The sequence below is a fragment of the Chrysoperla carnea genome, chromosome 3 (genome assembly GCF_905475395.1).
Source record: "Chrysoperla carnea chromosome 3, inChrCarn1.1, whole genome shotgun sequence".
Classification (NCBI taxonomy): Eukaryota; Metazoa; Arthropoda; class Insecta; order Neuroptera; family Chrysopidae; genus Chrysoperla; species Chrysoperla carnea.
Window position 1 is genome coordinate 53,590,397 of NC_058339.1, and position 23,754 is coordinate 53,614,150.

Sequence of the window (23,754 nt, forward strand, 5' to 3'; positions counted from 1 at the left end):
AACATTTTGAAAAAAATGAGGAACCCTATTATTTCAGGATTTAACAATAATTTAACATTTTCTACATTTTTTGAGATTTTTATTTTAACTAGTTGATAAAGGAAATTTTAGGTATTACACGACCCTTGTATAAGAAACTAAGGAATATTTCATAAGAATTTTTACACCTTTGTATAGCTGTCCAAAAATTGCTAAATAACTTAGTTGTGCTGTTTGTGAGATTACTTCCACTTATTAATAATTGAATTAAAAATTTTTTTTACAAATATAAATCAATAATTATCATATAATAATTATATAAAAATTAGATATTTTCGCATATTACATACATTTAGAGTTTCTTTAATTAAAGATAAGCCAACGTACTTTGCTTTCTAACTGGTATAAATTAATAATGGGCACAGACGTGGACTTGAATTATAAAATAATTATGAATTGGAAATATAAAAATAGTTTTATCAAGTACTAGCGCTGCAAACAACTTATCGGCGAGATTTGCAAAGTATCTCTCAGTTCCGCACATTCCTTATGGAAATGGTGGCCTCCATCAAATTTTGTCTGAAAATTTGGGATATGTTAGTTTTCGAAGAGGTGAACAAAAGCCTCAATGGCATGTTCAAGCATTGAATTCAACATTTTTAATTCGCGTCTTTATGTCGTTAGAAATAACTGTCCAGAAAACTAGATAGGGTCATGATAAACCAAAAGAAAGAGCACTGTTGTTTTACCTCTTACTGAAGGAACTCTAACATCTATTTAAAATATAAAATGATTTACTACTTAAACAAATAAGAAGAGCATAGACTTAAATTAATAAAATTTTCTTTTCTCTTTATAAATCCTTGAATCACAATTTCAATTCCCATATCACAATATGTGCGTCATTGCTGTTTGGTTCTTTTAAAGATGTCGAATGTTTTGCTTTATCACTGATAAACGACGAATGCCGCCAATTTACATATCCACGACCACCCATTAATGTAATTACAGTACGTCTTGAAACATCAGCACTCGGTGCAGACGTAACCATTTTGACAGTAGTAACTTGTTGTTTCACTGGTGTGCTTGTACTTGAGAGTACAACACTGTCACTATTACTATCAGTAAAACTTAACTGACAACCTTGTCGACTAGCATTACTATTAGTTCGAGAAACACTACGTCCCCCGCCATTTTTAACACCAACATTTTCCTCTGAACCAGATGATGTATACAATGATGATGATCTAGATTCTACAGACCAATTTGATAAATCTAACGAACGTGGCCGACCCACTTTCATACGTAACCTTCGATCTAAAGTATTCACTTTATTTGGTATTGCTGCCAATTCAGGGTCACTACGTCTTAGTGTTTCATAAACTGGATCTGTTAGCATACTATCTTCGCCATCGTAATCTTTGATATTCATTAAATCACCGTATAATCCATACACATCACACGTATCACCAGAACCTTGCGACGAAGTTGTTGAAGTGGAGAAAATTGCTCCACCACAACCTAAACCTCTAGGTAATGTTTTTGATAATCGTGATAAATCGTTATCTTTCGAACGTCTACGTCGAAGTACAACTGGACTACTGGTTAATTGATGTTTTAACTTCGCTGTTAGATTCGTGGAGTTATCGTTATTTTGTTTATCTAAATTCTCTTTGGTATTTTCTGAATCTGGGATATCTTTATTATCCACTACGGGTGTTGAGACTTCACTAGGTGGTAACTCCGTTGTAGTTGAAATTAAGTTAAACGTTTTTGTTGGATGTAAAGCTAATAAAAATGAAATTGGTCCAAAATGAGCATGATACGAAATATTTACGCGTCCACTTATTATCGGCACACCTTCCAATCGTGGTAAAGGAATTGTTAAACATATTCCAACATTTGTTCCCACCCACAACAAACCCCTACAAGCCATTAAAGCAGTCACAAAAATTGGTGGTCTATTATTCGTATTTACTTCTCGACATAAATAATTATTCTGCGTATCTGCATTTCGTACAATCCGCATTACATTCGATGCAATATTTATATCTTGTAAATGTTTGAAGGTTTCTGTATGATATAAACAAACAGTACTCGAATTTTTTAACGAAATCCATAATCCTATACCAGAATGTGCCATTAAATTTACATTCCCACCAGATTCATGTTGAACACTAAAATGCTTTTGAATTTCACCGTTAAAACTATCGAGGACAAACACTTTTTTACCACACGCTGCATAAATACACATATTAATTGGTAATAAGGATGATACTGGATGAGATCCTAGGACCACAAATTGTGGATCTTTAAGTAACCAACTTCCATCATTAAAATTACGTCGGTATATTAACAATGAACCATTTTCTAATGCCACGAATACACTATCACAGTGATATTTGATATTTGTAATGTTAGCGGGTACGGTACAAGTGTCTATTTCCTTCTTATCCGGTTCACTTGCTGAATATAACAACAATTTACGACTATCAGTACCCAACCAGACGGTATCATTAGTTTCGGTTGTGTATTCGGGTATACCTTTTACAAATTCCATACTTGTGATTTGTGTTTCAATTAAATCGAATGCCCCTATTTCACGTAACGTCCCGGCTTGTTGGTTATGTTGTTGTAATATTGCGATATGACTACTAGCACCATTTGTTGTACAAATCCATAAATGATTACGTGTTCGATTTTTACGCCGATTATGTTGAAGTGTATTGGTGTTGTTTAACGAAAAGAAACATCCACATCGGACCTAGAAATTTATACAAAAAAAAAATTTAAGTGAGTTAAGAGAAATTTTAGGGAATATTCAGACTCCTAATTTGATACTCAAAATTAAGAGGTGGGGTGTATTTTTGAAACATACAACTATTTATGCATTAAGCTACAATTGAGGCGCAATAACTCACACTTAAACAAGTTTTTCCGATCAAATGTTGTCAATTCTAATTATGTTGACGATTATGAATCCAGACACAAAAATAATAAATTTTGAGAAAGATTTTCGTGTCAATTGTTGTCTAGTGAATACAGTAGCGTCAAAAAAGTGAAAATTTACCTCTGTTTGATGTGGTGATTTAAAAACAGGTTGTGCTTGAACAAATAACGGCATTTTCGTTGAAGGTCGTTGTTCCTGCTCTGGGACTTCCCATGCTGGTGAATTTGATGGATCTAATGCTAATTGTGCCAAACGTAATTCAGTAATCCATTCCTTTTTCACAGATGGATTTTCTGTTTGAAATGTAAACACTTCTTCTTTACCATTTTTAATTTTTGCTACTAATTGTAAACAACATGAATCGACCCAAGCGATTTCTTCGTCGTTATGTTGTATGGAACTTTGAATTGTATGCAGTACTTTGCGTATATTATCCACAGTTAACGAATTGTATGTACCTATTACAATACGAAATATTAATATACTTTTATATTTACAATAGTTTATGAGCCCAGTTTGCATTACGCTACATACCTTTTAACGTTGATACTAAATCCGATATGCGACTGATCACCTCATAATCATGCATTAAATTATTCATTTCTGTACAAATATTATCAACACCAGATAACTCATTCGCAGTAATTGATGACGATGATGAACTACCATTTGATTTTAAACTAGCACTACGATTTAAACCACTTGTTAAGATACGTGTTAGCGTTGGAGACGTACTTGTATCTTGTATTTCTATATCAGATACAGGATACGACCATTTTAATGTTAAACGTTCACTTGTACTAAACTCATCTGATGTTTTTGCTGCTACCGAAACGCATACAACTAGATCGTTTAATAGTAATAAACGACGTCGTTTTGATTTCGTTATCATACCATTTTGGTTAAATTCCTGAAAAATAAATACGCATTTCGATTACAATGAAGCTATCATCAGTAAAAAAGACTAATGATAATTATTCTCTGAAGAGGGAGAGAGATGTAATAGGACCAAGATTAAGACTTACCAAATGTGTAACATTATCCTCACGAAGTAAATAACGATTACCATCCGATAATGGTCGTATTGAGAATTTTCCACTAATATGTCGTAACATTTCCTTAAATGCTAAATATTGTTCAGATTCACGTTTACGTTCATTTAACATTTCCGCTAATGATTCAAGTTGTGTTAAAGCTAATTGTAACGACATTCTGTCATGGTGGCCATGGGGTGTATGTTTTAATAAGTCTTGTAAAAATAATATAAATTGTGGAAATCTTTGTACAGGTTTTACCATCAAACCAAAAAATGATAATCGATCGTGTGAACTAATTTGTTTTACCTGAAATAAAATTAAAAAAAATTAATACCCAAAAATTGTAAATTAGCAAGTTTAAAGTTCGAAGTTTCAAACCTATGAATACGATTAAATTCAAGTCAACCAACTAAGTCATATATACATTCATTCTTCATGCACTCCAGGTTTTTCACTGGCTGCTCAGTTTTAGATAATTTTAAATTTAAATTCAATGAATTTCATGGAAAATAGTTCATAAAGTTTCTGAAGATTTTTTTTTATACGTACTTTTAAAAAATCTGCTAATGCTGATTTACGTTTTGATTCTAATTTGGCTAAGTCTAAAGCAATTGAAAAATTATTTATAAAACCACTATAAATATCTAAAACAATTGCTTTTGAAAATGATGCAATAAAAACATCTCCAATACGTTCATCACGATCCCAATTACGAATACTTTCAGCTAATGCAATACGAAATAAGGTATGGCACTGTAATATCTCTGGTAATCTATGAAAGAGTGTTGATATTTTCGATGCACTTAAAATAGGTGGACTACTTTCTTCCAACGGTTTTTTATAATCCTGAAAAATTCAAAAGTTGCATTAAAATTATATCTTAATAAAATTAATAATAATATTAATTATGGGTAATGCGGATATGTTAAGTATATGGCAATTGGCAAAGTGTCGCTTAAAGTGGATACGTCTTTAATTAATACTTACATTTACTAATCTTTGGAGGGTCGCTACATAATTATTTTCACTATGAACAATCGCCGCAACAATCATACGTCGTTTCAATTGATTCGGTGTTAAATTTTGTGGGGGAGGTGGTAATGAAGGTGGTACTTGTCTGCGTTGTTGCAATAAGCAACTAGCAGAAAATTGATGAACAACAGCATCCTCTTCCACCTGGTGAAAACAAAAATGTAAAAGATTTAAAAAACTGTATTTCCGAGTGTAATTGAAAATATTGAAAATATAGGGAATGGTTCGTTGCATCATTAAACTTGGTGGCCACGAGTTATTACAGGGTAGAGTTTTTACCCAAATAAACTTAATTTTAAACTTGCAAGGAAATAAATGATTTTTAGGGTAATTAGGTTCAAAAGTCACGAGTTATGTCAGGTTAAGACACAAATTTTTTAAGAGATGGTATCCGGATCGATTCCTTTATGATTTTAGACGATATTCCGAAACTTTGTATCTAATCATAAAAAAACTCAATTTTTAGGTTTTGTGGCTCAAAATTATTTTATGTACTGAGTGTTATCGATATTGGAGACAGTAAATTTTTCTCGATTTTTTCGATATAGATCTAAAAAATCACAGACAACTTTTTTTTCAGAATTTGATAAAACTCAGTTATACAATAATTTTGATTCAGAAGATCCAAAAAAGACATTGATTGAATATATTTTCAGGGTAGCATTATATTATATGAAGCCATATATTTTGGAGAAATGTTTGTGGTATCTTGAGAACGTATTGTTGTTTATTTTCCAAAATATTTTGATATTTCTTAGATATTCCTGGTTTCCATAATAAATCTCAGTGTATCATATTTCTTATTAATATTTGTCGATTTGTGGACACCGTGTTAAACACTTATAAACAGAGGGTAATCAGGGTAATTTTCTAACCATAAAACTTTATTTTCTTAAGTCCGATCGTGTGGAATATTGTTTAAATTGTCTAAGTACACTAAACCCATTTTTTTAAATAAATCATCTTTCAAAGATTTTTTCCACATGTTTTAAACTACTTTCTATTAAATTGATCAACTTACCTCAGGTAAATAAGGCATTTTATTGTTGCCACATTTATAATCCATCCCACAAATACATGGAGGATGGTAGGTACATTCATTATTGCATCCAATATCATATTGTTGTGTAGAACCACGTCGCAATGAAAACCATCTGGATAATCTGCCTTGATTACCAACACCTCCTGATAGTGGGGAGGCGTCAGGTGGCAATGTCGAACTATCTAACGATAGTTGACCACCGACAGCCCCCCCGCTACTACGCCAAAGTGTTCGAGCTTTATTCAACTTGGTCCGTATCTGTCCATTATTTCTAAAATAGAATTTTCGTCAATATTTAACTACAAAAAATAAAATTTCCTCATTAGAGAAAATGTTCTTTTCAATAGATTTTACAAAAAATGTTTCATTTTTAGTCGTTCAAGTTTTATTTGGTTACTTTAAATTAGTTTGTTTATAACAGGAGAGATAAAGAAAAGTAAAATTCAAATTTTTGGAAAATTATTGCTTATTTTGGAAATCCTAATTAAGGTTTTACAGCCTATACTGTTCAATTGAGGAAAAATGTATAAATTAAAATGTTACAATCACGTTTATGAAGAGTGTCTGAAATGAATCATTCAGTTTTAAGGTTGTTCGATGTCTTCAAATTTCGAAGTAAATTCATTTTCTAGGCAGTACTCTGTCTGTCGAAATAGCGTCTAGATTGTTTTTAAATGAAATAGCCAAATATCCGAATTTACATACATTCTCTGCAAGACCGTAGCGGCCAAAAATCCTTAATTGATATAAATCTAATACAGAAAAAATTTGGCATCACTTACTTAACATTAGTGGAATGATTGTTTTCAGCAATTTCCTCGTCTGACGTCAGGTCGAATACGAAATTGAACTTTATCGTAATTGTAAATTTCTTGGTGTACACATAAACTTCTAAAATACCAATTACCAATAATTCCAATAAATTGTAGGCAATTAATTCTGAAACAAAAGGAAAATAATTAAAATTAATTTTGTGATTATATTTATATTAAAGTAAATATTTAGTGATGTTTAAATATTAAGCTTCAAGTAATTTTGTATTCTAATTAATTAAAGATTGAGATTAAATTATTTAAAAAAATTGCAATACTGAGCAAATTTAGTATCACATAATATAGGCAATACGTATTACTTCGATGTAAAATTTGCATAAATGTGAAATAGCGCCACGAAGTGTACAAACTTAAACAAAAAACCGCAGGATATAAGAAGGGATTTGGTATTTTAGAACGAGAAAGAATGCACTCCTCTAAATATCAGTTGTATTAAATAAATCAAATTGACAGTAAATCTGTCAACGCTATAACGAATACCATAATATAATAAGTCTGTACGAGCGCTAGGACAATTTTGGATAAAAAGCTTGATTTTTTTATATGAAGTTGAGTTAAGTCTAAATCAATTCTGAAAATTTTAGGGGATGGGGGGGGCTGCCCGATTTCCACATGAATATATTAATAAAATATTACTATAGCCTTATAAATTATGATGTATTTTGTCATGTCTCTATATTAAGGGGCGAAATCAAATTTGTGTGACGAATTAATACACACAATAATTCATATCTCAAAAACTACATCTACAAGGCTACAACACCTAATTATTAGCACTAGAAAAACCGACGGATACAATCACGCAAATGGAATTTATAAAAGAACAAAATAGTTATAATATATTGTTTTATAACAATTTTAATATAACATTGTTAAAAATTATTGTTCATTATTTTTAATATGATTTTAACTTCCTTGTATTGTAAATTAAGGAAGTATTGTGATTGCGAAAGAATTCGATGCTAAGTTTTCAATGAAAATATTCGTTTTGAGTATTCTGAAATCGATCTATTTAATAATTCGTTATAAAATTTAATAAATTACAATATCATAATTAAAAGAAAATTTAGGTTTTTTATGTACAGCAACAATTACTAGAAATTAAATTATACCGTAAGATTCGAACGATATTTAGAAAGCAATTATTTACATTTTTTTTGGCAGTAGCTTCATAACACAAATTATTTGCTCCATTCAACAGTTTTTCTGCTTCACGAATAATTAAATAGAAATATATATCAATTAGAATTAAATAGAAATTTCAGCTTTGGATAGAGACTTTTCCTTATGAGAAATATATATCAATTATCAAGAAAATACAAGCATTTACCGCAAATGAAACCATTTTTAATAAAAACGAAAACCTGACAGTGAAAAATCTTTCGAATTATTTTCAATATTTTCAGCATTACTGAACAATACACTCATCAAAAGAAATTTCATTAAAATGACGGCCTAATTTCATAATAAATATAATACAAATATGGCGCTTATTCCACTGTGCCCATAGACATATAAAAATAGACATAAGAAGTGGGTGTGATCTGCCCAGACTCGATAAAAAGAGAACGATGCTCTGGCGTACGTGTTGTTTCTTTTTAGTTGTGTTTGCGAGTTTGGAATCCCATTTACACGATCGTCCGTTCCTAGCGTGGTCTATTCTTATATGTGGACTGGGCCCCATTTAACCTTATGCATTTAGCATAACTCAAAAATCATAAGTTGTAGAATGTTTAAATTTTGAAAATAGGGCTATTGTAACATGTAAGTAGTTGGCACCCCTTTTATATACTTTTTTGGAAATACTCTTTAAGGCGTTTCGATACCAAAACGAAACAACAAAAAAACAAACAAAAAATTGTTACCAATAAACTGAAATTTTATGTGTCAATTAAGGAGTATTTAATTAATACGCCTTCTGTATAAATTTCAAGTTGATTCTCTGTACGATTTATGATAAATTAATTATTAAAAACAGCTCTTTTTACATGGTGGTATATGAAGAAATCGTAATAAATGTTGGTTTTTTTAGTCAATAAGAGCTTTTAAAAATATTACCATTTACATAAAAAACTTTTATCTATATTCCTCAAGTTTTCTGCTTAAAAAACAAACCAAAAAAGAACTGTGCATAACACTGACTTTGATAGTTAATTTCTCATAAACCGTACAGATCGAAATCAATTTTTCGTAAAAGACGTATAAAATATCATTTTCATTTTTATGGTATCGAAATACTTTAAAATATACTGCTATATCTGCCATATGACCAAATGGTTATCATATTAAACTATGAAATGAGACGGTTGAAATTAACGTTCAATTCCTGGTCATACCCTTAACTTTTTTGTCATAATGTGGCTTTTGAATCTTAAAACTTTGGATTTAAAACTGTTATAACCTCTAGTGCACCTTTCCTTTTAAACGTCCTTATACCTATGAAGTAATATCGAAAATTTTCGAAATTCAGATTTTATAATAAATATTCTTCTTGACAATGCCTGAAACTATTTTGATTAATTTATGTGCAAGCAAGTAATGTGGTGATTCCATCAGATTTTTAAGATATTTTAAGGAAGTTGATTGTAAAGAATAGAAACGACCAATATGTTATGATGGATGAATGTGATCAAGGAACTTAATTGTATGCTAATTATTTTTTATGTGACAATAAAATATCATAGTTAAATAACAAACAATAAAAAATAGTAATAGAATATGATGTAATTTAGTAAATATAATAAAAATAATAAAAATTTTTTATACTTTTCTCAGATAATCATCTATCTTTCATGGTATGGCATAGAGCGGAGCGTATGACTTAAAAACTTCTTGTAATAGCTATTGAGATCTAATGTTATTTTAATTATATTTTAAGGTATTAATAAAAAAGATTTGTTATAAAAAAGAAATCATTCAAAATTCTTTTAAAGTTATGTGTAAAGTTCATGATGATATATGGAATTTTATTCTTAAAAATATAAATGCCAGTTAATAAACCTACAAAATAAATCAAAAATTACAAAACATGTATTCTTTTGATCCTATGTAATAATCCTTTACAAAAAAATTTGGACTATTATAATTTTATAATTAAGATTGATAAGAATTTTATTTTCTCTAAAGATTTCATTTAAGAGTAAGTATATTAAGTTTAGTCCCAAGTTTGTAATGCTTAAAAATATTGATACTACGAAAAAAATTTTGGTATAGGTGTTCATAGAACACGATAACTCAAAAACGAAAAAAGTTATCAAGCTGAATTTTTACAGCGCACTCAAGACGTAAAAAGTGAGATCGAGTTCGTAAATGAACAACATAGGTCAATTGGGTCTTGGGTCCGTTGGACCCATCTTGTAAACCGTTAGAGATAGAACAAAAATTTAAATGTAAAAAATGTTCCTCATGAAAAAATAAACAACTTTTGTTTGAAATATTTTTTTGTAAACATCATTGTTTACTGACGAAGGCACATATAGATGCAAATTGTATAGTATGTATTAATATGGGATTATCAGTTATGTATGTGCGACATGTATAGGTATATGTGTAATGTGATAGAGTAATCAACACTGTCTATACATGGTATTTCAACAATTAACTCAGTCAATTGTTTGTTTTCATTTGTTTTTTATTAAATTATTGAAACTAAACGAATGTTTATGAATATTGTATGTTTGTATATAATTGTCAAGTAATAATGTGTGTATATGTCAGCTTGTTTATTTAACGAATGTAAACAACCATTTCACCATTTGCCAAATATCACACACATATTGACAAACACAAAATTTATTGCTGCCTATTAATTTTCAACATGATATGATGTAATAAATACAAATATTTAATAGGAATCTACTAAAGAGTGTTCCATTAAGAATATCATTATTGAATGTGCCGACATTTTAGTGTTTTATATTAGAATATCATATATTGTGGACATGCGACAATTAAAAACATTCCGGTTAACAAAAAATGGTGAAATATTCCCTAAATTAAAGTAGGTTCTTATTAGGAAGTGGAGGGTGTTCCATTTAGAATGTTATTATTATTTTTTAATTACTGAAATATTGATTAATATACAAACATGTATATGTTCGAATTATCTGTTGTTTGAGTCTCATTATCTTCAAATATCCCAAAAAAAAGTCTACAGGTATTAAATCGCAAGGCGACCAATTGATGTCTGCTCCATGAGAGGCTATTAGATTGTGAATCCGTTTGTATAGATTTTTGTTAACCGGACTGTTTTAACTTGTCATCACATATCAAAATAAATGATATTCTAGTTAGAAAGATCAAAATAGCTTTCAAAATAACATTCTTAATGGAGCACCTTTTATTAACTATTGACTTTATTATTATACCAAAGGATATATAATAATCATTATTCTTCTGACAGCAATAAATAGCTCAGTTACTAACTTCAATTGCAATCGATTTGTGTTTGTGATCAAGTAGAGGCCTTGTACTCCAAGGGCAGATTCATACAAATAATTTCTATAAATTTTAATTCTCATGCGTAGTTTTTCACGGATAATATAGTTCCCCAGGGGGCATTTGGCGCTTTGCCAATTTATCTATCTTAGTGTCAAGGTTGAAAAAGAAATTTTCAATATTTATTACGCATACTTTCAAATTTGATTGTTTAGATTTTAGAAGAATAATTCTCAATTTTGTGCTTGTTATTTTAAATTTCTATACTTAGCATGTTGTAAATAACAATTTTTAAATAATTTACTATTTGCATATATTATTAATTTTATTTCAGGAAAGAAATTGCTAGTAAATTTTTGAACACATCAAATTATTTATTTGCTTTCTAAAACTATTTACCCCTAAAGCGTAAATGGTACAACATATAGTAAAGTAGTGTAAATAGTCACTTAACTTTAGTGATAGTAAAGTGACTATTTACACACGTTTTTACACGTTTATTGTTTAAATAAAATATTTTAAAAATATAATTAACAATACTTAATTAATAAGCAATAATCATACATGCAATAAAACATATGTTGTAGTAACTAGCAAGTAATGTGTTAAAGCGATTCATAAACGTTTCATTATTTAATTATTTTGTGCAATAAGTAAATGTGGTATGCTTTGAAAAAAATCGAAACTATCACACAAAAATTTGGTGAATTTGAAATAAAAAATTCGATACATTTTACGATTGGGCGAAAAGTTTTTAAGGAGGTTTTGTACTCGTTCCATCGGAAAATTAACTTTTTTTTATGTCAGAATTACCGCAAGTACAGTATTTAAGTATTTTCGACAATATTGGAAGCGACAAGTTTTTCTCGATTTCTGAAGACCATTTTTCGCTCTTTTCTTAAAGGGTAATTTGAAAAATAGATAATACTTTAGTATCGGAATTTTCTAAAACTAAGTGTACAGAGTAATTTTGACCAAAAATCAAAAATTGAGTTTGACTGACGATTAGTTTTCCTAAAATTTTAGAAAAAAAGCGGTAAGATCGGTAAAAAACCGGTTCCTATTAAAAGGGCTTCGTACGTAAAAAAAATGATAGTCAGACATGGGGACTGACGACGGAAGTAAAAACTTAAAACTTTGGAATAGCTCGCTGAATAACTCAGTGAACAATACGTGAGTAATAATAAATAATATCTGAAATGTACCGGCCGATTTTTAACCTCGATGTTAAGCCATCTTCCACAAAAAAAAACTACCTACCCCTCTGAGCACTCACAAAGATTTCGGGAGCTGCGCAAAACTTTTTAAGAGCCACAGGGTTAATTTGTATAGTTTTGGAAATAAAATTGATTACTGATTTCACTAATTAATGAATAATAAAATATTAAACGTCTATGGGGCACTTAAAGTAACTGTTAGTTTAGTGTTAAGAACACCATTATTAACTGAACTATTCATGTATCTTATTAATAAAACTATTAATAATAACACAATAATAATAATAAATATAACCAATTAAAACTAATATATTTTTTTATTAAAATACTTTTTGTATTTTGTTTTAAAAGCGGGTATTCAACTTATATACAATATGATATTATTGCACTGACTTTTTTTTACAGAAAGCAGACCGCACAGTGCACTGTCAAGTTAAAGACTATTAAATACGCATTATTAATATATTATGTGTGTATCTTAATAAAAGTATCCATAATATTAATTAAATGGAATTAATTTTTAACATTTTTTAATTGTTATGGTTATATAATATAAAACTATTTAACAGATGGTATAGAATTATATCAAAACTTTTTATCTTGAAATGCAAAATATGAAATACTTATATACCAAAATTTAAGGACGTATACTTGTGGACACAAAATCTGCAAACGGGCTGATATAGACAAAATGAAGTCCCACAGGAAACTAGTCTATCGTTATTCTTAAATTTCGTCTCTCTTTTTATAAATCGTGTTTGTAACAATATTATTTAAAAATAGTTTATTAATAAAATGTATTAATTAACACAGGTCTAATCGAAATACAAACAATTGAAAAAATATTGATATGTAAAAAAACAAGTGAAAACAAACAATTGACTGAGTTAATTGTTGAAATACCATGCATAGACAGTTTTGATCGCTCTATCACATTACACATACATACATGCCACACATACATAACTGATATCCCCATATAATACATACTATACAATTTACGTCTAATTTGTACCCTCATGGGTAAACAGTGATGTTTATAAAAAAATGTTTCAAACAAAAGTTGGTTATTTTTTTTATAAGGAATATTTTTTACATTAAACTTTTGTTCTAGCTCTAACGGTTTACAAGATGGGTCCTACGGATCCAAGACATAATTGACCTATGCTGCTCATTTACGAGCTCGATCTCACTTTTTACGCCCTGAGTACGCTGTAAAAATTTCAGCTTGATATCTTTTTTTCGTTTTTGAGTTATCGTGTTGCAGACAGACTAAATTTTCAAAATTTCAATTTTGTTTTATAATTTACAGTATAAATTTAAAAAAATAACTTTTTATTAATAATTAAATATTTGTGATATTTTACAAAGATTTTTCTTAGGCAATGCAAGTTTTATCATAAAATTATTTTTATATATTAATTAATATGTGATAATTTTTCAAAATAGTCCTTACGTGGGATAAAGGTTTTGTAGGAAGTAAAACCGAGATGATTGGAAGGTTTTTAGGTCGCCGTTTACGAAGTGTAGATTTTTTTTCGATTTCATAAAAATTAATGCTTATTCACTAAAAAATAATGTTTTTTGCGATTTTTTCATAAAATTTGAGGTTATGTTGAAAAAAGTCCCCTAAAAAAGTTGTTAAAGCAATCTTGCCGAAATAGAAATAAAACTCTTTAGAGGTGTTGAAAATTGTTTTCGAGATAAAAATAAATTTGACTCATTGTTTTAGATCACACAAAAGTATCATTATCTAATTAAAATTATTAGTAAACATAATTAATTTTTAATGATATTAATCAAATCAAGTACATTAATATCGATCATGGGAACTAAATACAATATATAAAAATAAATAAGAACTTTCTTGATAAAATTTTTCAAAAATGAGTCAAATTTATGTGATTCTAATAATTTGTTGTTAATCTGCAATACTTATTCATTTGATAGGAATAATAATATTTTTATTTTGAAACACACCAAATAATATCAGAAACGATAGATGTTTTATCAAATTATTAAGTAATTTGGCATGTGGTAAAAAAATATTTTGCTACGCATCAAAACATTGGTTCTCTTCTAACTAGTCACACGATTGTGTGAAAATAATTTCTTCGTTTCACGTAAAATGTGAAAAGTATTCCCTCTACATCACATAAAAATTTGTCTCATTTTGTGTTTTATCAATAATAATAATTTCTCAACAAATTTTCACGTTTATGCCTCTGATAATATTGGAAGATATGCAATATTCTTGTTGGAAAATTTGTTGAGTCACTCCGTCATACGAATCGAGGCGTCAACGTAACTAGGGAACAAAAACCGTGTGGCAAAAGTTTCTTTAATTACCAAAGAGTTGATGGAAAACTTTCATTCGATTATTTGGTTATTTCTAAGTATAATACAAAAAAAAAAAAAAAAAATTAAAATTCAGTTTAAAAGAGCAGCGCTGATATTAAGATCGTTTCAAATTTATCGATATTTTGGCATAAAAGTAGAAACGAAATGTTTGAGATGATGATCACGGGATGTTCCTCAAATGTTCCGCCAATAATACTATTTTTCATGAATCTTTCAAATATTTATTCATTCTCTTATTCGAAGACATAAGCGAGGAAATCGTCGAGTGCAATCTTTCACCATCTCCTGGTCTATTGGAAGTTATTTTTATCGAAATCTCAAAAAGAATAACAGTTTCATGTTCAAAGTATTTGTTGAAAAAACTTTTAGTCGAAATTAATTTGAAATCAAATTCTAAAATTGTATTTAGTGAAATTCCAGAATTAAGAATTGATCGAAGATGTTTTGATCGACTTGAAACTATCGTTTTAGAAAACAAAATCATGGTCAGAAGTTGGCGGTTATTTTAGAGTATTTGGTATATTATTTTAGTGGAATTTCTGCTTCAGAATGATCAATCAGGTAATTTTCTGCCTTTTTATATTGCTTCAAAAAACAACTTTCGCTACCGTTTAACTCGACACCGCATAAAATATATTGATTCATCAATGTGCCAAAACTAAATACGTCAATAAAAAATAAATTCACTTGTGGCTTTTTAGCACTCTTGAAATATGTGTGTAATTTTTGATGATTCATCAATTAAATTGTGTTTACTATTCAGTAAAAAAAATAAAATAAAATAACATGATCAATTTTTATTATTTTGTTTAAACAAATCGAAAATTTAATTTACAACATACCTAAAAGTACTCAAGGAAAAATACACCTGCAATTTATTTAAAAAAACAAACTTACTAAAAATAAAATATGAAATAATGAAGAAAAAGGTCAAAGTTATGTTTAAATAGGTGAGAAAACATTGATCGTTTGACCGTGACCAATACGATTATATTATAAAAAGTGTCTTAGTTTAGAGACGATTATTAAAAAAGAGGGAACCTTTAGTGTGAAGGCTAGTTGTCTGACAGTTAAGTTTGTCGGCACTGATATAAATTAGGTTTAAGAGATCCTTTATTTAGAGCGAACTTACGTGACTTACAGAAGTCCCTCGGACTCCTACCTAACATACAAGAAAAACAGTGACAACCTAACCAGCAACAACTTCAAATAGGAGTAAGACAGAGAAACAACTTTTTTTTTCTACTTATCTCATTACTATCAGAGAATCTTAGATAGGTAGAAGAATCGTATACCCGTCTCACTTCCTCCTCTATGAGCAATGCGAACTTGGATAAAGAGACACACAATAAAGTTATAACAATGGTGACTTCGAGTTAAAATAACTCGCTTATGCCTGATTTAGAGTAAAGGAAATATGTGTCAAAAATGCATCATAGTACGGTTCACGATAATAGAAAGAAACTGCAAAAGCAAAATGAGGAAGCTGAAAGACTTGTTGCTTAGCGCCAAGAATTCAAGAACTTACATTCCAAAACTGGTATCACGGCACATCACATTCAGTTAAAAATTTTGTGTTTAAAGCTGAATTTATCGGACAGTTTAGAACCATTGAAGTAAAAAATAGCTATACTAGTTAAAGAAACGCTCGTTAAAGTTAAAGAAATCGTTCTATTAGGTCACACAACAGAAGTTACTTATCTCAATTGAAGAAGCCTTCACAATATGCATTCCCGAAAGATTCTTAAGCACCTTACTCCGATTAAAAACTTAATTTTGGTTTAAATTATTGAGATATTTCGCATTTTAAATATTTAAAGTATTTTTAGCAGTATATTTTGCCACTAAAAATTAAGAAGTCATATAAATACAAATATTTTACTTTCAATTTAACAACATCGTTTAAATGGAATTTAAAAAGAATTTTTAAAAACTGCTTCCGGGGAACAAAAAAAAAACGAATCAAATTTCATCTAATAAAATACGGTTTCCGTTATTATTAATCTTATACTGAGCAATTCTTTTTAATTATCAAGGATATTTCTGTGGAATCCTTGACTAGACTAGATTTTTTAGTTTGCACGCCACGCGTTCCAATGCATGTCTTTCAAGATATAAATATATTGTAAGCATATTTAAATTTAAACAAAGAAACATTTGGCTAGACATTTGTTAATTTCCATCAAAATTAAGACAATTTATTCATAAATAACTGATAATACATAGTGTCATATTTTCCCAAAGACGACACTTTTTTCCATACAATCTATAATTCGATAGACATAATGTTTGACTTAATTCTATTTCTTTCGTTTCACATGCAGTATGTTGAAAGTCGTCTAATAAAATTAAGGCGAAGATTAAATGCAAATATGTGATAAAAGCTGAGTTCTTAATATACATATTATTTACACCTATAAAATAAATACATATTACATTATTCGATTTCTCGGAGAAATAAAAATATTCAATACTGCTTTTGAAAGCATGAGTCGTATTTTATGACGATGGCGTAAATTGTTTTGAGGAAAAAAGGTTACTTTCCGGTACATCATAACTTCAAATAGGGTTTTTACCATATTTAGGGTCAAATTTCTTGAAAATGTGATGTAATAGACCAATTTTGATCTCAGATTCGAACTCAAGTTTCTCGGTAGAAGTTTTATTGTTAAGTGCACTGACCATGGGGGAACTAGCAAAGGGCAGAGTAGATTGAGATCACTGGGATCATAAACAATCGTATCTAATCAAATAACTATTTGTCTAAATTCGAGTTATACCTACATGGAGTACAGATAATATAATTAGTAATAAACATATAGAGATACGCCGAGATTGCAATTAATTTATTTCAGTTTAAAATTACATGTAGAGTAAAATGATGCCAAAACACTCACAGCAATAAATATAAATTGAAAGCTATTGAAATAAATGTTCAACACTAGACTTCAGCTCATACGTAAACAATTCTTATAGAGAGAACTTAAATGCAACCAATCACTCAATCAACTAATCGCCACTAATTTAAATAATTTTCAATCATCAATCAGTTTCTATAAAGTTTAAAATTAACACTAAATTACTTTCAAACAAATTTTAAAGAAAAATACAAAGAAAATTAACAATTTTTCTTGTAACGATGTTGTGTGTTTCGCTTTATAAATCACATTATACTTTCTCTACTGTTAAACTTATCGGAAATAATGTCATGATCCATGAAATGAAACAAATTTCATGAATTTCCTGATATGAAATGCAGGGGAAAACATTGCATTATAATAAGGTTTTATTTTTTTAGCGAATTTCATCTTCAAGGAAGATGCTTTGCTGACGCGAATAGAAATGTATGCCATATGTGTTCGCGATCTAGCGACTACTTAGTCCCATCGATTCCAATCTGTTTTTATAATTTGATATGTGCTGAAAGAGGGACTGGTACATTTTTCTAGACTTCATTCCGAATTCAATGATCTATCACACGTATTTTTACGACCATTATTTCTAGATGTCAACAGTTTTCACTTTTTCTGTGTAATATTTCAGTTTTCTATGATAGTGCTAAAATTAAGGTGAACATACAGTTTAGGAAAAGTTCCAATTATTTAGAAAATTTTGAATTTTTCATTTGTCTCTTATTATTTACGCGTTGCTCGAAAATAACGATTTAAACAACTTTGAAAAAGTTGAAGAAATTTATTAGTAATCAAGAAAAACTGTTAGAAATAATGCAATGAATACCAACCTGATGCGAACGTATCTCAAAAAAGAAGAAAATTAATGATTATTTATAAAAAAGATTTGTACCTCTTGTGCAAAAAACTTAGATTTGTTCTTTTCACTAAAAAGTCGATGTTTTTAAATGAAAAAAAAAAAAAAAAACGATGAGTTTTAAAATAATTTAACCCTTAAGTACACAAAAACAAATCACCACTAATTATATAATTTTCGATCAATCACTTTTACAAACTAACACAGATTAATTAACAATAAACTTTAAAAACACAATAAAATATTTTTTTTCTTATTAACAAACTATTTTGTACATCACAGCAGTCAAAAGTCACATGAACAAACACTAACTAAATGCTAATTACAAATATGTTATTAATTAATATATTGTGACTGACTATTATAACTGATTGACTTCATAGTTATTTATGTTTTTCCGTTTTTTTAAATGTACGTAGCACGGTTGTTGATAAGCAAATGAGAAAAGTTTATGTTTATCAGGCTTTCTCACAAATTAATTTTAATGTTATAATCATTGACATGTATTATAAAAGGTATTAATTATAAAATGTGACGTAATATATGCACTTACTATAAAAGGTATATTTATATTCATAAAAAAATGAGAAGGTTTTGAGGTGACTAAATATCTTAGCTCTTCCTTATTGCAATGCTATTCCAATATGTCCTGTATTAGTTATCTACAGTAAAAATAATATCTTTCTTATACACATTGCTTAATGTATATGTACTCTCTCATAATCTTGGATGTAGCATGCGAATTGATTTATTGATATATTTGATGATTTATATTTATAACTATTAAATTGACGTTTGAATCTTCGGTTTTAATCAAAGGCATTAAACTTTTATCTCAATTCCGACTCTTTTAATCCAATTCCATCGGTAATCTTTCATTTTTACGAGTTGATAGTTTAAATACTAAGGAACTTGAAATTCGGACAATTGATATGAAATTTTTCGGGTTCGGATCCCTAAACTTGCATTTAAAACGTATCTAAGAACACTCTCCGTTAAATTGCCATTTTCCTTAGAGCCTCTCCAAACTGAACCAATTTTGAAGATCATCGCCTATTTTTTAGTTGTTCCGGGTATGGAACTCTAAACTCGCACTTGAAACATACCTATAACACTCCTTATTAAATTGCCTTTTAGACGAAACAAAAAAATCCAAATGTGTTCATCGCATTAGGCGCTATGATGCCACAGTAAGACATACATAGCGGTCAGACTTATAACACGACTTTTTTGTTTCGGGTGTTAAAAATTAAAAAAAACTGATTTAAATAGAGTAAATCTGTACAAATAAAATACTTTGTCCTGAATGATTGATTGACTGACTGACGGACCAACGCACAGCCTAAATCGCTGATCTTAGAGACCTGAAACTGGAAGGATGTGATCTTTGTATGACGTCCGAATTTCTAATATATAGTTGTAAAATTACATCAAATTTGGCAGTAAGAGTTTCGTAATACCTCAACAATAATTCAACAATGTATCGAACAAAATATCTGTTTTTCAGATAGATCAATATTTTCTGAACAAAGCTACCCACTGTTGTGATGCAAAAAATGTTGAATTTTAGTAAGAAAAACCAATCTTTGATTGAATAATCTCTATAAAAGGAATCACAACAAGTTATGAATCACTTGATATTCACAATTAATTACTTTATTCAAATGAAAATTGTACATATAAATACAATTAATATTTTATTTATTTATGTTCTTAGAAATGCCCCAATCTAAATGTTGTGGGTAGGGTTATGTTCTTTTGTTTTATTATGGCCGACTTTATCAAAACTTTAATGTTTTTTGTTGTTGTAATATTACACTCCTTAATCTTAAATAGCTGCCTAATAGTAATAAAATGCTACTAGTAGGGTAAAATATACTACCCAAGACACAATTAGGTACCCAAGAATGATTATTCATTCTCTAGTTTCTAGACAAACATTGCTATCCATGAGATAGCAACTATATGAAGATTCAGTTAATAAAATGCAAGCACCTTAGCAGTTGGTTATCCATGTGAATTTGTCTTGAAGTAAATTAGAACATAACGTAAAATGTACAAAAGGGAAAACTTGAAAATACGCACCTTCATGTACCTTGGATCAAACTACAAGTTGTACCACGGATACATAATAATAGCTACTCGCTTGTTATACCTACAATTTTTCTCTTTTGTTAAAGATTACCATGTATAGATTAGGGAAGTAGAAGTGGAAAAAAGAAGTCTTATTCAGTAAAATCAATAAAAATCTAGGCGTTCAGGGAAGACAATGCCTGTAAGAGATTTTTCAATCACATACATTATATAATGATGAACTATAAAAATTCATCTTGAATCATTCATCTATATACAATCGATGAGTGTGATTCTAGGTACATTAGAATATGATTTATGGTACATTTTGATCCAGTACCATCATACGTTTTTATCGAGTTGATTATTATTAATTCTCTTGGAAGAAGTACATGGTGCTGAGGAATGTTAAATTATATTAATTTTCAAAGTAAGTATTAGTATCAACATCTAAATATTTTTTTCGGTTATTACAATCTGTTAATCAGAACAAAATCGAAAGTAATAATTACTTCAAATTAACTTGGACTGAGTACTCATGACAAACACGTATCGAGGTTATTATCACATGTCGCCGTAGTTAAATCGTGCTAAAAAATTTTCATTAACATTCATTAACTACTCTGTTAAAATCATCCATAGATCATTGGTCCAATATATATATTATGTAATACACATATTAAAATAACATTTTGAAAATTTACATTTTACAAGGTTTTAAAAAAATTTTATTTTTAAACAATAATAATACATTTGCAAATAATTTTATGTTGAAAATAAAAATATATAAATATTAGCAAAAATTTATACAAAAAAAAAACAATACAAAACACATTGTTTTGACCTTCAATACCCATTTATAATTCATTATTTTATGTAACTCTGTAGTGTTTTAGTGGTGATCTCCTATTCACTCTCATAATAATATGTTAAATAGGTACCAACATCAGAGTGCAAATGTATTATTATATTTTTCATGTACAGTTTAAGTCGAAAATAAAGTCCTTGTACTTTGCTGCAGTACGCTAATTCGATTATCATCAGATTGAAGGTGGATATAATTTGTTACTTTGCTCTACAACATTTACACAGCAATCGTGGAAGGAAGAATACAGACAAATTTGAAAAAAGTAACACTAAATGATTGGAAGTCATTGAAGATATGTGAGTGTTGAGATCGAAAGAGAAAAGAAAAAAAAAGTGCAGAATGGAATAACCACAAGCCTATGCTGAAATTTGTCGGGTGAAATGACCAACCAAGAATCATGTTGAAAAAGATGCTATTATAGGTAAAAGTAAATTTAAGCACCATGATGTCAATTTTGCGAGACCGGTGAGAATATGAAGGCCACACCTCTTGGTGTGTAACCCCTGAACTACCAAATATGCAAATATGTACGGCGCTGCTGGATATTAACTCTGAATAGGTATTAGAAGCATTACATAAATGCCGTACAGAAATAAATCTGGTAACTTCAGTGCCGGAAAAATTGTTTATCTTCCGTCAATTTCCGAAGCCCTACGTGTTTATTTCTGTACAACATTTATATAATTCGCTTCGAATAATTATGCAAAATGAGTATCCAGCAACGTCGTACGTATTTGGAAGTACAGGGGTGAGACACCAAGGGGTGTGACATTCATATTCTCACCTGTACTGCGCAAAATTGAAGCCATGGTGCTTAAATTTACTTGTAGTCTAGAAGGCTATCTTTTCGAGACAAAATAAACTTTTCATTTTTTTTTTTTTTTTTTTGTAATTTTGTTTGTTTTTCCCCGAAAATCTAGTTCATTTTGCGAATTTGAGATATCATCACAAATTACTCCGAGATATCGCAGTTAGTATATTAACTATTTTAGGTTATATCTTAGAAACTACTCTTCCAATTAGGGTGGCCAACTTTGTAGCACAAAAAATGTATCAAATTGAGTGACAAATAATTGAAAGAAAATAACAGTATTTTTCAAATTTATGTTTTAATCCCTCAAAAGCATATTTTTGGGTTTTCGATCTGTTTCTCCTTTCTCACTACTTCAGATTTATTACCGAAATAACTCTCTTAGTGAAAGCTGAAGTGGCGGGAGCAGAAAGTAAATTAGAAATGTTTTCTTTACATTTGGTAAACTATCAGATGATTTTTAAATATTGCCATTTGTCAAGTTTTTTTCTTTGAAAATTTTGTATCTTAAGAATATGTTCTTTCGATCCCTTGAAGATTTATTGACTCGGAATTTAAATCGTCCATCCTAATAGTTAATCTATCTTGTTATTTATTTCATTTCAAATTATTCAAATTTTACTTCATTTTTCAAAGATACATTAGGAAGTATTAACAGCCGTTGCGCTCGATAAAATCAAACCAATTTTTCACACATCGATAAAAAGTTAAAAATTATCGATATCGAGACGTGATATCCTGAAACAATTTCATCAGTAGACCTTCTCTAGATGCACGCTTGCGTAAGCGATAAAAAGACGTTTTAAATGACTTTCATTGTAATTAAAACACATATTATATATTATATCAAGCATAAAAAATAAATAACAGACTTTATTACAATATATAAAAATATAATGAAACGGTATACTAAAAATGACGTCATGGTCATTTCAGTGTAAAAAAAATTACGAGACACTACACACAAAGTACTTACTGACAATAAAATAATCATTTTCAATGTAAACTAGCAAATCTACCTACACTACATCATAATGTTATGAATATTATGTAGAAATTATATATTATTTATTTATATTATTTTTTATACAACAAAGTAAAAAAAAAAAACGATTATAGAACCGCTTTCAAAGAGAATGAAAAAAATAAATAAATAGCACAGTTATTACAAAACATTAGGTGACTCGAGCGAACCGTATGGGATACCATACTTGGTAAATATACTAATTAATTTTATAATTGAAATTGTGAAGTTAAGTAAGTCCACTCCTGTAATTGACTCAATTTGAATGAAGTTTATGAAATATGATAAATATTCTTTGTGTATCATACATATTGTATACACT

At 29.1% G+C, this 23,754-nt stretch overlaps 1 protein-coding gene across 1 annotated transcript; it reads right to left on the minus strand.

Annotated features, from left to right (window-relative positions):
- Window positions 1-51: 51 nt before the first annotated feature.
- Window positions 52-22,406, minus strand: LOC123296110 (rho guanine nucleotide exchange factor 10). Its single transcript, XM_044877571.1, has 9 exons — window positions 22,382-22,406; window positions 6,823-6,979; window positions 6,020-6,311; window positions 4,954-5,142; window positions 4,516-4,812; window positions 3,955-4,272; window positions 3,464-3,839; window positions 3,050-3,387; window positions 52-2,743 (listed from the first exon to the last, which is right to left on the minus strand). Exons 1-9 carry the CDS (start codon window positions 22,404-22,406, stop codon window positions 848-850), a joined length of 3,888 nt encoding a protein of 1,295 aa, XP_044733506.1. The 3' UTR covers window positions 52-847.
- Window positions 22,407-23,754: the final 1,348 nt, after the last annotated feature.

What these genes read in the sequence shown, in the direction of transcription:
- LOC123296110 (XM_044877571.1), bottom strand. Translation starts at nt 22,406, where the DNA reads ATGGCTTCAATTTTGCGCAGTACAG. An exon ending in AAATGCCTTATTTACCTGAG is followed by an intron (nt 5,143 to 6,019) that starts GTAAGTTGATCA and finishes TGTTTTCACCAG; the next exon opens with GTGGAAGAGGATGCTGTTGT. An exon ending in TTTAGTATCAACGTTAAAAG is followed by an intron (nt 3,388 to 3,463) that starts GTATGTAGCGTA and finishes GTATTGTAATAG; the next exon opens with GTACATACAATTCGTTAACT.